Source organism: Ruditapes philippinarum, unplaced genomic scaffold (genome assembly GCF_026571515.1).
Source record: "Ruditapes philippinarum isolate M1 unplaced genomic scaffold, ASM2657151v2 ctg3190_1_1_1_1, whole genome shotgun sequence".
Lineage (NCBI taxonomy): Eukaryota > Metazoa > Mollusca > Bivalvia > Venerida > Veneridae > Ruditapes > Ruditapes philippinarum.
In genome coordinates this window covers 31,860-45,523 of record NW_026855495.1, presented here as the reverse complement: position 1 = coordinate 45,523, position 13,664 = coordinate 31,860, and the positions used below count along the sequence as shown (strand labels likewise).

Below are 13,664 nucleotides of genomic sequence, written 5' to 3'. Positions count from 1 at the left end.
ATTATTTCATATATTATTCCGCAACAGTTTATTCATTTATTATTATTTAATATATATTTCAAAGACTGCTAATTCATGTGTTTTTATTTCATGTATTATTCCATGACAGTTTATTTATGTGTTACTATTTCGTTTATAATTCAATGACAGTTTATTTAATATATGTTATTATTTCGTTTATAATTCAATGACAGTTTATTGATGTGTAATTATTTTATACAGACTGGGTAAAGTACAAGGAGCGGTGCTATTTGTATGTTGGCTTCAAACACAGTTGGTCCAGGGCCAACGAATATTGTCAAAAGTAAGTACAGATTAACCTCTATAGAGCGAACACTTTGTGAATTTTTCATTGGATGGTTTTTCTTGGAAGATTTGTTAACTGTTTTAATTTTCTTTCTATGAAAGAAATATATGTATTTTCTACAAAGAAAATATGATTATATATCATACACCAATATGATTTCTGATAAAAGTTATGGTCGTTTTCAAGAAAAGGCAAAGAATATATACATCCGGTTTGATTTCCGTATTTCAAACTACGCTCTATACTCATGCCTTTACAAATGTGTATTGAGTTTAAATTTATACGTTTGATTCCTTTGAAAACTAACTCGTTCAATTTAACCAGATTTTCTTTGCGCTGAAGGTATACTAGTATAATAAAAGGAAATTACATATTGTACTTTATAAAATTGATATGATGAAACAAGAAAAGTAGCAAAACGACAAATAAGATGAAATGTAAAGTTACAGTGCTTAAAGAAAGAATACAGTATAAGGGTTTTTAAGAATCAATTAAACAATGTGAAACGAGAGCCGTCCCCGATTGGGCGCTTACTCTCGGTGGGGGGGGGGGGTGCGGGGGTGCTTGGGATTGCAGCCAAACCGATGTCTTTCTAGATGTCGGTCATTAGCTCTCTCATATATATTATGATATATTGTCTGCCCTGGTGGTTGAATGGTTAATACATATCTTGTATATATAGATGTTACACACAGTTATAATATCCGAAAATAAACAGTTATTCAATTATTGTAAAGAATAAAAGTCAAATATGAAAACAAACTGTCAAGTAGTCTAAAGTTTTTTGACTGGTTAAATTATAGATCACTAGAAATAAATTATAGATTTACGTATTGATTTGAGGTGAGTGAATTGGATATTGGAAACAAATTTTCTTTCAAATAAAAGAAAAGTTTGTAAATCAATAGAAAGTTATTTCGGGTTTTACTGCCACCTATCTCCTCGTCTTCCGCGTTTTAACGATCTCATGTAATTACCTGTCTTAGATATTCTCCATTGACATGACATTCAGTTAAAGACGCTCCACGACATTACGCCCTTGCTATTGTACATGTATTGAGGTATACTGTCCTTTATTGGTTGTAGCTGACAATTTACACCTATCTCCTCGTCTTCTGCGTTTTAACGATCTCACGTAATTATCTGTCTTAGATATTCTCCATAGACATGACATTCATTTAAAGACGCTCAACGACATTACCTGTATGTTCTTGCTATGGTACATGTGTATATGCATATTGTCCTTTATTGCTTATAGCTTGCTATGATTATTTGACAATCAAAGCAAGCAAGTACAGTATTTCTAAGTTATGCTAGAAGCCAAACAAAAACTATATCGATCCTCCTTCAGAAAGAATACTATCACTACCTTTTTCACCACCACCACCATTACAACCACCACCACCCCTACACCAACACGACTACTACTAGTACTTGTATTTCAGATATGGTGCTAGACTCGTTGAACCAACTGGTTATGTTATACATGACGAGGTTATGACAGAGGTGGCCAGGAAATTGCCAAACGCCAATTCTATATGGACAGGTAATGTTTGACATGAACACTAACGTGTGTAGTTACTTATAATTGGTTTATATACAGAATTTATTTTAATTCGATTGTGTAGGAAGCTATAAGCTTATAGACACACTTTCGAATCCGTTCCTGGAACTAACCAGTACTGAGCAATAAGTGTAAAGTTTCTTGCTTAAGAAAACAACGACTTGCCCATGACGGGGTTTGAACCAATGCGGTTAGCGATCATTAGATTACTAGTCTGACGCGTTAACGACTCGACCATGCAACGTATACTTATATTTGATATAAATTTGTCAACTAAAATCACTCTTAATTTTTTACTGTGATTTATATCGTAAGGACCTTATTTGAGCCGCGTCACGACAAAACCAACATAGGTCATTTGCGACCAGCATGGATCCAGATCAGCCTGCGCACCCGCGCAGTCTGATCAGGATTCATGCTGTTCGCTATCAGTTTCTCTACTTGTCATAGGGTTTGTTAGCCTAATTAATTTGGCGTGAACGGTTTGACCCATTTTACAGACTTTTTTTTTCTTACTGTCAAACCGTTACGCCTAATTTTAACTGTCATTTTTACGCACGGAAAATCTACCGGCAACACTATCGATAGTTTGGACTGATTTTTACTGCTTAAACCTGAAAGTAACTTCAATGTCCTCTAAAAATCAATAGAATATAAATTCTAGTACTAACTTCTCCTAGAAAAAATATTAGATTGTACCTGTCTTAACGCATACATGCGATTTATTTCAAATTTGTACTGTATACACTATCTCCGGCGGACATGTTATGACGTCATCGTAAAAAATCGATTCCGTGAAAGCTTGTAGTAGCAACCAGTGTGTCTAGCAGGTAAGTGTGGGTTACGCATGAAGATTAAACTTCAAAAAAAATATCGGGGAAATAAATCTATTCATTATTTTTAAATAAATTTGTGCATTATTAAATACTATTGAAAAGTATCAATGTGTTAAACCTAAAATACAATGGTAGCAAATAGGCTCCGTACAAGTACTGTTGTTTAATATTTTTTAAATGTTTTAATACATGTACTCAACATTTATCAATAGATGGTTTGCCTTCTTGTTTACTGCTAATGACTGCCGATAAAATACTGACTTCATTTATACATGCATATTTAAATGACAATTAAGAATGTAAAAGAAATAAAGGAATTCTTTTTCACCTATTGCTGATATATATTATAATACCATATTAAACCTACTGATAAATTTAAATGTCTTCTTGACATACTTTATTAATTTACTGAAAAAGGAACTTTATTGTGATCCAGCCATATGCTGTGTAACTATAAGGGAAGGGTCACATATTTTAATTGAAATAAATTTTAAGTAGGATATTAAAAAAAAGTCATCGAGAAGATAAGAATTTTCAAATGAACAGATTAAGAGACCTATACATGTATAAGGTGTATGTCTTGTTGTTTCATACTGTTTTGGTGACACTTTTGTTTGTGTCCCTTGTTGTTTTCTCGTCTATGGTAAGTATCTTCCCTTTGCCCCTAGTTTTATTTCTTTATTCCGCCCCCTCCCCCTTCCCCGAATTTCCTATCCCCTACCACTGTGCCAGTTTACTTAATGGTCCTATTAATCATTCATTTATTTTCTTTGATTTTGATTTCCTTGTATGTTACCATTATTTCTTTATATTTATCATTTTGTATCATTTTAGTGATAAGCCAGACCGTGCTCTCTCTTGCGCCGTCCTGTCTTTGTTTAGGATCCTCCTGGATTCCTTGCAAATGGTTCTTGTTCCTGGGTCGTGCGGGGGTTGCGTTCATTGAACGCGGCCTTTCCTTGTTCATCTTGTTTATCATATTTTATACTTGTATACCGAACCGAACCATAACAAACAGATAATGATTATCAATACAAGGTTCGACAAGCAAGCAAAGAAATGTAAAGAAAACAGAAAAAAACTTATCCACATATCCGCCCTCCCAAAAAAAACACCAAAAAAAACGCCTGAAACTGCAAAACCGAAACATAAATACACATGGGTGCCAAAGACGGCTCTGGTAGGTACATGTGCTCCCTTGCGCCGGTTTCAACAGAATTCATCACTTAAACATAATAATGTAGAAATTTTAATCAACACCCACAGATGTGTACAAAATACGGCGGTAATCATGGAACTTTCAATGCAACACATTCGAGGTGCCGTTCAATGAAAAGCGGGAACTAGATAATATGGAATTTTAAATGGATATAGGTTTTGGTGTCATTTTGCGACAGTCGTTCTAACAGATGACTACAGTAATCTAATCAGACTATTTCTCCCATCTGTCTTACATTGTTATGCTATTCTACGTCTTAAATAAGGGTCACTAAATTTCCGCTTGCTGCGTTTTTATCATAAACCCCGTCATATCTGTTCGACAAATGCATTTTACTGAGGACTGTCTGAAATTCCATTTTATAGTTTGAAATTTTAAGATTTTTTTCTCAGAATTTAAAGTTATTTTTGGTTGTTTTGAACTTCTTCCCCTACACAACTGTCCTCAATTTTTTTAAAGATAATAAACTAGAAATTGATAGGGAGTTTAATATAAATTGAAATTCTTCTTTGCTTCATCATATGTATAGTATACTCATAATTCATTAAGATGTACCTACAGTTACATTGTATTTTCATATGTGCGAAATCATGGCAGGGTTATAAAAAAAAAGGCAGTTCAGAAATTTCACCTAATGATCACAGATGTTAAAAAATCCGACATTACAATTTCTAATTTGACAATTTAAATGGACTTTTAAAATGCAGTATGATCTGACGTCGGACATCTAAGTAAGGTTATCAGAATATCCTTTTCACATTTTATTTTTAATGCTGAAATATTCTTGTGTGAAAAAAAAAGTTATTCCTGCATAATTCATAATAAATAACTTAAACAAATTATATTATAAAGCTTGACAAACACAATCGATTGACGCCGATACCTTTGTTACACCATGGAAATTTTACAATTTTACCCTGTTTTACCCTGTCACCGCTTGCGTCATTTTCCAATATGGCCGCTTACAATAATTTTCAACGATTTAAAAAGTTAAAGTGGAATATTTAGACTTGTGTTCGACTTTAAAGTATGATAACTTGGAACCTTGCATAAAAAACGGTTCTCTTTCAGGTAATGTAGACCGTTTCTTTGAAACTTTTTTAGTTTTCGCTCCCAACAACTTCTAATTGGGAAGCGTCCGTGCATAAAAATGCAGTTCGTGGTTGGACTTGGAAAAAGACAGCGCCCGTCCAAAATTATCTCGGTGTCTCTTTGACAAGTCTAATTAGTTGGACTAAGGGTTTGTAAGCGAACAGCATGGATCCTGATCAGACTGCGCGGATGCGCAGGCTGATCTGGATCCATGCTGGTCGCAAACCTATTATGTTGGTTTTGTCGTGACGCGGCTCATATGTATTCAGCCCTCTTGTTTTAGTCTTTCTGCATTTTCTTGTACAAGTAAATTGCCTTGGTTGTCATTTTTCTCCTTGGTTTCTCTTATGTTTTGTTCTAAAATTAGTTTTGATTTAAAAAGAAATGTCGCAAGATTAATATTGTCGGCTTTAAATCTCTTGTACCTAGATGACACTGGTTAGTTGCCAGATAATGCTACAAAAGTCTACCCGACTTAAAACCCCTCCCGTATGTACTATGTAAAACAATAAACCTTGACATTTGTGTTTGTTCCAAGGTTAATTAAATAACATGTTACATTCCTCGTGTTTACTGCTGTTAAATTAACTAATTTCAAATGTATTAATATACTTTTATTATGACAATGGTAAATATAAATATAAATTACAACATGAACGTCAGTATTGTAATAATTATAGTATATAAGAAATAACAAACTAACTATATTGTATATATATATAAACCCACAGTAAATATGTTTAAGGCTGACGAAAATGTTAGCTATATATATGTTGTTTTCTTGAAATACTCGCAAGTAAGAACAGGAAAAATAAAAGATCAGTTATAAAAGAACACATAAAAAGTATAAAACACTCTGGCGGTATGTGTTCACAACTGAAAACAATTAGGTAAGAGGAGAAACTATTAAACTCTTAAAAATAGACAAAATGAGATTTTTTTGAGATAATAAACATAATTGTTTTTTTCTGTTTCCTCTTGAAGATATACTCAATTTTTTACACCGTTATAAAAAACATTGAATATAATCTAACAGGGTATCATAGACCGGACAATACCCAACCTAGCTACGTTGGTCAGTGGAGTGATGGAAGATCAACTTTTGTACATGTTGGTCAATGGGGACCTAGGCAACCAGATATACATGCTGGCATGTGTTCATACGCCTCCACACAAGGTGACAGGAAATGGTATATGGGGGACTGTGGTAGAGTTAGAGACTTTGTCTGCGAGATGAACCCATGTCCTGGAGGTAATTTATCACGTGACTTGTGTTTATACATTTTCTGTTAATGTATATACTGTACATATGTTATTAACAGAGCTAAAAACTCATTATTTAGGATATGTGATTCTAAAGAATAATATTGTCGTATTATGCATTTTCTCTATATTAGACCTAAATATATACTGGTATTATATCAATCTTAGCATAGATTAAATTGACATTACATGTTGTATCATAATTGGTGTTGCATTTGAAAGAATAAATCAAAGGAATATACTTGATATATTAAAGTCACTACATGCCCCAGAAACGAGTAAATTTGTACTGCTTTAGAAAGAACATATTTTGTGCATTCACTTATTCAAATTAGATATAGTCTGTTTGAATTTCCTTGGTTTCATCAAGTTTCTGCGATTAATGTAGTTTACCCAATGGTCAGCATGGTATAGTATCTCAACTTACTTTCAATATATAGTTGTTTATAATATTATAGGTACACGAAACACGTACATGTGTAATGGCAAATGTTTGGGGGTATCTGCTCTGTGTAATGGTGTAAATGACTGTGGTAACAACCAGGACGAACAAAATTGTAACAGTAGTAAGTTATTCTGTTCTGTTAAAAACTTTTACTTGTTTATTTAATTTCGTAATAATCTACCCGTTTCCAAGAACATTTTTTTCAAATTATTCTTTGTAAATGACGTAATAATTGTGTATTGAAACTTGCCGGAACTCACTATGACATCTTAAGAGCTAGGATGCACATAAACAAAGAGAAAAGCTTAATACACCACTATATATATGTACATCAATTGGGTTGTATGAGCCATGGTGTACACTTGATTATAATTTTGATTTTAAGAAACGCTCTAGATATACGCCAAAAGCGCTTAGTCTTCAATTTAGATAGAAGACGATACCAGCGTTGCATGTCAGCGGCACTAAATGTGAAAAAACAGGGTCTCTCTTACACATAGTATTATACTTAATGTAATAACAATGGGTATGATATTAATAATGTAAAATCATTTACAATGCACATAGTTACAGGACAAGCTTGTACATTTGAGTATGAAGCAAACAGCGGACAGATACCTCTTCAAAAAACAACCTCCGGCTTATACAACCCCGGTGTCTCATGTTCTTGGCTCATAAAATCTTCACCTGGGAATCGAATTGTGTTACAGGTAAACATATTATAATGTGAAATTCTACATAATTATATCCTGGACACAATGTTGCTCGTCTGGGAACTCTAAATGCAAATATAAGAAGATTTTGATCTCTCGTTTGTGAAGACCTAGCACTATTTTAATTGGGAAAGTGTAAATTATTGTGTAACTTTAATAAACCTGTTTGAAGTCATTAATTTAATGCCAAGCTTTAAGAAATGACATTATTATCATTATAGTACATGTATACTAATTGACAGTATAGGTATGTCATAATAATATGCATATACATGTATGTACCTGTTAACCTATGGTGAACTTGAGAAAATCATTGAATTATCGCATTATGGCCAACACCTTGGACATAGAAAAGTTCGACGTAGGTCCGAACAAACATTAGATACTTTAAATATACATAAATTTGTGTCATACTTTATTGCAGTTTACTGATTTCCGAACAGAAGAAAACACTGACTTTGTAGAAATATATGATGGGGGTATGACGTCATCTACTAGCGAGCTGTCCGTTCGTCTGTCCGGCTCTATGTCAGACTATACGTTCGTCAGTAGCTACAACTGTTTGACTGTCAGATTCATATCTGATTCAAGCGTGGAATATACCGGGTTCCAAGCTTCTTGGAGTACAAGTAATAAAAATATTGTACAGATCACCTGTCATATTATACATTATAATACATTACTTGTTATACATTATCAGTAAATACATAACGTAACTAATATATATACATGTACCTGTTTTAAATTAAGAAGTCAATGTGTGTATTACAAAATATGTCCACTATATGTGATACACTTTGCAAAGTAGAATAGTTTCATTTCCTCCCCAAATTATTTAAGTCAGTCCTTAAGGTTTTTGCAAGTTCTTTATGTTTGATGCAAAGAATGGCATTCCATTGCCCTACTTAAGTCTTTAAACTGGATTTTGTCATTCAAGAAATGTGCATAAACCTTATTAGTTTTCGGAAATTGGGCACATTTAAGGCAAATATTCTTATTTTTTATCATTTTTAGTTTTATTTATATTAGTCCGTAAACATAATTGCAAATTATTTATCATTTTACACTGTGAGCTTTGTTTCTATATGCAAATTGTTCTACTTTCACTTTGGGCCCAGTTATTGAAAATCAAACAATGCCGACAATGCTTAACCGTACTTAACATGATATTCAGCTGTAATTTTGTTTGTCAGAAATGATATAATTGACAATATTTTCAGGTTTAGAGTGTAGTTACTCACAGATAGTTGATTACACATACTCTAACACTGGTATAATGTACAGAAGTCTAGAATTATCATCACGACAAAACACAGATAGATGTATCAGTGATTGTAGCGATGTTAATACATGTGTTGGATTCAGGTAAATTTACCGTCCATGAACAGGCTCAATCAAACCGAGCCTGCAACATTTTCAATTTTGCTCTGTTGAGCTTTCTTTAGAGATTCTGTTTCATTCTACTTCCGTTTATATGGATAATTGATGAAAATCTTCGGGATAGGCTATTATGTCTGAAGCCATAAAACCGCCACACCTCCCGTTGAATTAGAAAAATGTGCAGCCAAACTGGGACTTGAACCCGGACCCAAGAAATACCGTCCCACTGCTCAGAACGTCTTAAAATCATCTGTATATTCCTTCAGCACTTAACCCAAAATAAACCTACACGTACATGTAAACAGATTTGTATAAATTGATAGATTGGAATTGATTTCAATAAATGTTATAGAGAAACATAAAAGATATCCTATGTGTTTCCTTTTTCTTACTCTTCTAGAAACAAACTTTTAGCTATAATGTTTTAGAAAGTTTGATATATTTTACAACAGAAGTTCAAATAATGATGATTTTTCAAGTATACATGAACTATATAGCAATACTAGATATATACTTACCATATAAGTCGTCGATTAATTATAAATTATTGTGGGAATAAAAATTAAAAACATGTCAAACTATAACAGGTATGATTCTACAGAGAGGATCTGCTACTTTCTCAACAAACTACCTGTACTTCAAAAATCAACCGGTTCACAACTCTGGATACAAAACTGCTATGGAGATACTTCTGTCCAAGGTAGGTACAGGGGATCGATGGCATGGTGTTAAGGTGCCTTTCTCTTATATTGTATGTTTGAGGTCTTCTCATCCTTCGACAATGTTTCCTTTATGACACCAGTAATGATTAATTGTCGGAAGTGGAATCAAAAAGTGATCTATATAAATTGCAAGGACTTGTCAGACAATGTAGCTGAAATAATCAATATAAATTGAGTTCTTTAATTACATTACTAAATCTTTCTGTGCTACTTTGTGGATCAGATGTTAGAAATTGTACTCAATTTCAGGTGCTGTGCCTTTGTTACCAAGTCAACTTGTTGCTACGTCAAGCCCCAAACAGTTGGCCACGCCCCTTTATCCGTACCCGTATATTGGTAATATGGAACTTGAATACACAATTACTACATCAGCTAATAATCTAATCGCACTTGAGGTAATATTTATTAGTGATTTTATAAAGAAGTTATATCCAATATTCTATAAAAAGAAATAGTAATTACCCTTCAAAAATGTTATGTATCCGTTAGGTTATTGTATCTATCGTTACAGCTGAAATGTTATATTTTGAGGAACTCCATTGAGGTTCAAAAGCGTTAAACGTCAAATGTTTATTTCTTATATATATCAGCTTGGGAACTTAAAACAGAAAAATACGCAGAAATAAATTGAAAAGCGTGTGTAACTATTTTAGCGCAGTTTGAGTGAAAAGGTTTGCAACGCTTTTCAATATTTAATCATTTTCCGCAATCTGGAGAAAGGGGGGTAGCGAATGATCAGAGATTTTACTAGTACTAGATCTATATCTACAAAAAAGAAAGAACATTCATGTTATCAGAAAAACAGAATCCAGTCTCGTCATGTCAATAAACATTTAAAGTAGCAATAATTACAAAATATTTTTTGTATTAAAGGACATGACTTAATCACGTATATGGAGGGTGATTTATGCCAAAATTACATCTTGCTTTCTTACGTTACATCGTGCTTTCTAACTTGTACATCGTGCTTTCTAACTTGTACATTATGCATTCTGACATATACATCTTGCATTCTGACTTTTACATGTTGCTTTCTTACATGCACATTTTGCTTTCTGCTGTGTGCGACTTGCTTAATTTTATGTTGATGTCGTTATTTAACGATCAATTATTATTCATTTGTTGATCTGGTATATTAATTCAATAAATTAACCTGCAACTGTTTGTATTTGGGTCTATTTACTCAGCTTGAATGACGAATGTCATAAGGTAGAATGCGCATAGCCGAAAGCCGAATGCAGCAAGCATAATACAACGCGACATCTGGTGTAATAATATGTGACACCCAAATTATGCTAACAGGTGGCGCTACAGTTATATTCTCGGTAAAGTCCGTATTGCGGTTCGGGTTCAGTTTACCAAGTTACGTCCCTTTGTTTTAACATTTCCATTTGCACTCATGGTGAAAATATACAAAAGGATTTAACCAATTTTTATATTTATTAATGAAACTCTGTAGGTCAAATTATATTTCCAGCTGACAATGACAAGTTGCACATTCCAAATCAATGGTTTTAGAATTTATTTTTTATCATCAACAAAATAATTATAAAATAGAACAGTTGTTCAACATTGTTCAAAGTGCTTTGCATGGCCATAAAAAAACTTCTTATTAAAATATTTCATCCTCTTGAAAAGTTCTTAAATTTTGACATGGCTTATTTCCAATACCTGTGACCATCCACAACATTTTTAATGTGTTTTTATTAATTAGGACATTTTCTTGCCTATTTTCAAACTAATTTTGTACACACGTTAGATTTTTTAAATTCAACTTGTCAAAAAATGTCTTTTTTCACTAAGTTGAAATTATTCACTAAGATGCTTTATGAATACGACCCAGGTTCTTGTTCACAGTGTCAGCTTAAAACTGAAGGAGCTGCTGCCAAAATCAGCTGATTCTGAGAAAAAAAATAAAATAAAATGTCAAAACTGTCTAGTCTGTCAGACTAGACAGTTTTGCCTTTTTTTTTCTTTTGCAGCGGCACGGGCTACCTCTCTTCATTTGAATTTTTATATCACAGGTACCCTCTCTTTTTTTAACACATACGTACCCACAAGGCACGACATGCTTTTATTTGCGTTAATCGTTAAGTATGTAATATTTACACAAAAGTAAGAAATATTACATACCTATTTAACGATTAACGCAAATAAAAGCATATGTTGTGCCATGAGGGTACGCTGCAAAACCGAAAGTAGGGTGTTTTTATGAATTTTACATTTATTTTTGACTATATACTGCCATTTGTCCGAAGATGATATGCAAATGAACATATTAAATATGTATGATGCATATAAAATCAAGCCCACGGTTCATTGCAGCCCGAAAAGTATGTCGAGGTGATGGGCGAGGCAAGACATGTCGATTTTTGTAGCTTATTGTGAAGTTGCAGTACATGAAGTCGCTGGTTTGTTTTTAGCAGAGAATGACCTGTGCATGTGTAAAGAGGGGGCGTCCGTGGCCGAGTGGGTAAGGTCGTTGACTTCAAACCACTTGCCCCTCACCGCTGTGGGTTCGAATCCCGACTTTGGATTTTTTCATGTGAGGAAGCTATCCAGCTAGCTTACGGAACGTCGGTGGTTCTACTCAGGTGCCCGTTCGTGCCTGAAATAATGCACGGAAGGGCACCTGAGGTCTTCCTCCACCAGTAAAGCTGGAACGTCGCGATATGACCTATACTGTGTCGATGTGACGTAAAACCAAAAAAAAAAAGAAAAGAAAAAAAAATGTGTAAAGAGGGTACCGTTTAAGCAGATTTCGCAAAGAGGGTACCGATATAAATATGCACCGTGGTGTAGCTTTAGGACGAGGAATTTCATAATATTAATTAATGAGTTCATAAAAACAAAATGTACAAAAATGGTCCCAAGAAATGGTTATAAAATGCATATTGCATGTTTGGCTGAAGATGCCTTTTTAGTAGTTTTCTTTAATTATAGCGTTCATGATATTGGAAATGTATAGCAGATCTTACTCATTTAAAACAAAAAAGTTTTATACCTTAAGGCAATAGTATTTGCAATACAAACACCACTGAGAATGTAGAAAAAAATGTTTATTAATATATTATTAACAAGTCATTTGATTTTATAACCATTTCTTGGGACATTTTTTGTACATTTTGTTTTTATGTACTCATCAATTAATATTATGAAAACATTCGTCCTAAAGCTAAACTCTCACAGATTGACAGACTAGACATTGCCTTTTTTTTCTTCTTTTTTTCTCAGAATCAGCTGATTTTGGCAGCAGTTCCTTCAGTTTTAAGCTGACACTGTGAACAAGAACCTGGGGCCGTATTCATAAAGCATCTTAGTGAATAATTTCAACTTAGTGAAAAAAAGACATTATTTTGACAAGTTGAATTTAAAAAATCTAAGGTGTGTACAAAATTAGTTTGAAATTGGCAAGAAAATATCCCAATTAATAGAAACACATTAAAATGTTGTGGATGGTCACAGGTATTGGAAATAAGCCATTTCAAAATTTAAGAACTTTTCAAGAGGATGAAATATTTTAATAAGAAGTTTTTTATGGCCAAAGCACTTTGAACAATGTTGAACAACTGTTCTATTTTATAATTATTTTGTTGATGAAAAAAAAATAAATTCTAAAACCATTGATTTGGAAATGTGCAACTTGTCATTGTCAGCTGGAAATATAATTTGACCTACAGAGTTTCATTAATAAATATAAAAATTGGTTAAATCCTTTTGTATATTTCCTCCATGAGTGCAAATGGAAATGTTAAAACAAAGGGACGTAACTTGGTAAACGGAATCCGAACCGCAATACGGACTTTACCGAGAATATAACTGTAGCGCCACCTGTTAGCATAATTTGGATGTCACATATTATTACACCAGATGTCGCGTTGTATTATGCTTGCTGCATTCCGGCTTTCGGCTATGCGCATTCTACCTTATGACATTCGTCATTCCACTGAGTAAATAGACCCAAATACAAACAGTTGCAGGTTAATTTATTGAATTAATATACCAGATCAACAAATGAATAATAATTGATCGTTAAATAACGACATCAACATAAAATTAAGCAAGTCGCACACAGCAGAAAGCATAATGTGCATGTAAGAAAGCAACATGTAAAAGACAGAAT

General features: G+C 33.4%; 1 protein-coding gene across 1 annotated transcript in view; it reads left to right on the top strand.

Annotated features, from left to right (window-relative positions):
• LOC132743538 (sushi, von Willebrand factor type A, EGF and pentraxin domain-containing protein 1-like) overlaps positions 1–13,664 on the top strand; it is a gene marked incomplete at its 3' end in the record, with an annotated part of 52,614 nt that overhangs the window by 7,223 nt on the left and 31,727 nt on the right. Inside the window, exons 3-11 of the mRNA XM_060732068.1 lie at positions 223–304; positions 1,753–1,853; positions 6,055–6,270; positions 6,740–6,847; positions 7,294–7,436; positions 7,864–8,068; positions 8,660–8,804; positions 9,407–9,519; positions 9,791–9,936. Coding sequence (XP_060588051.1) covers positions 223–304; positions 1,753–1,853; positions 6,055–6,270; positions 6,740–6,847; positions 7,294–7,436; positions 7,864–8,068; positions 8,660–8,804; positions 9,407–9,519; positions 9,791–9,936 — 1,259 coding nt within the window. The remainder of the gene's footprint in view (positions 1–222; positions 305–1,752; positions 1,854–6,054; positions 6,271–6,739; positions 6,848–7,293; positions 7,437–7,863; positions 8,069–8,659; positions 8,805–9,406; positions 9,520–9,790; positions 9,937–13,664) is intronic.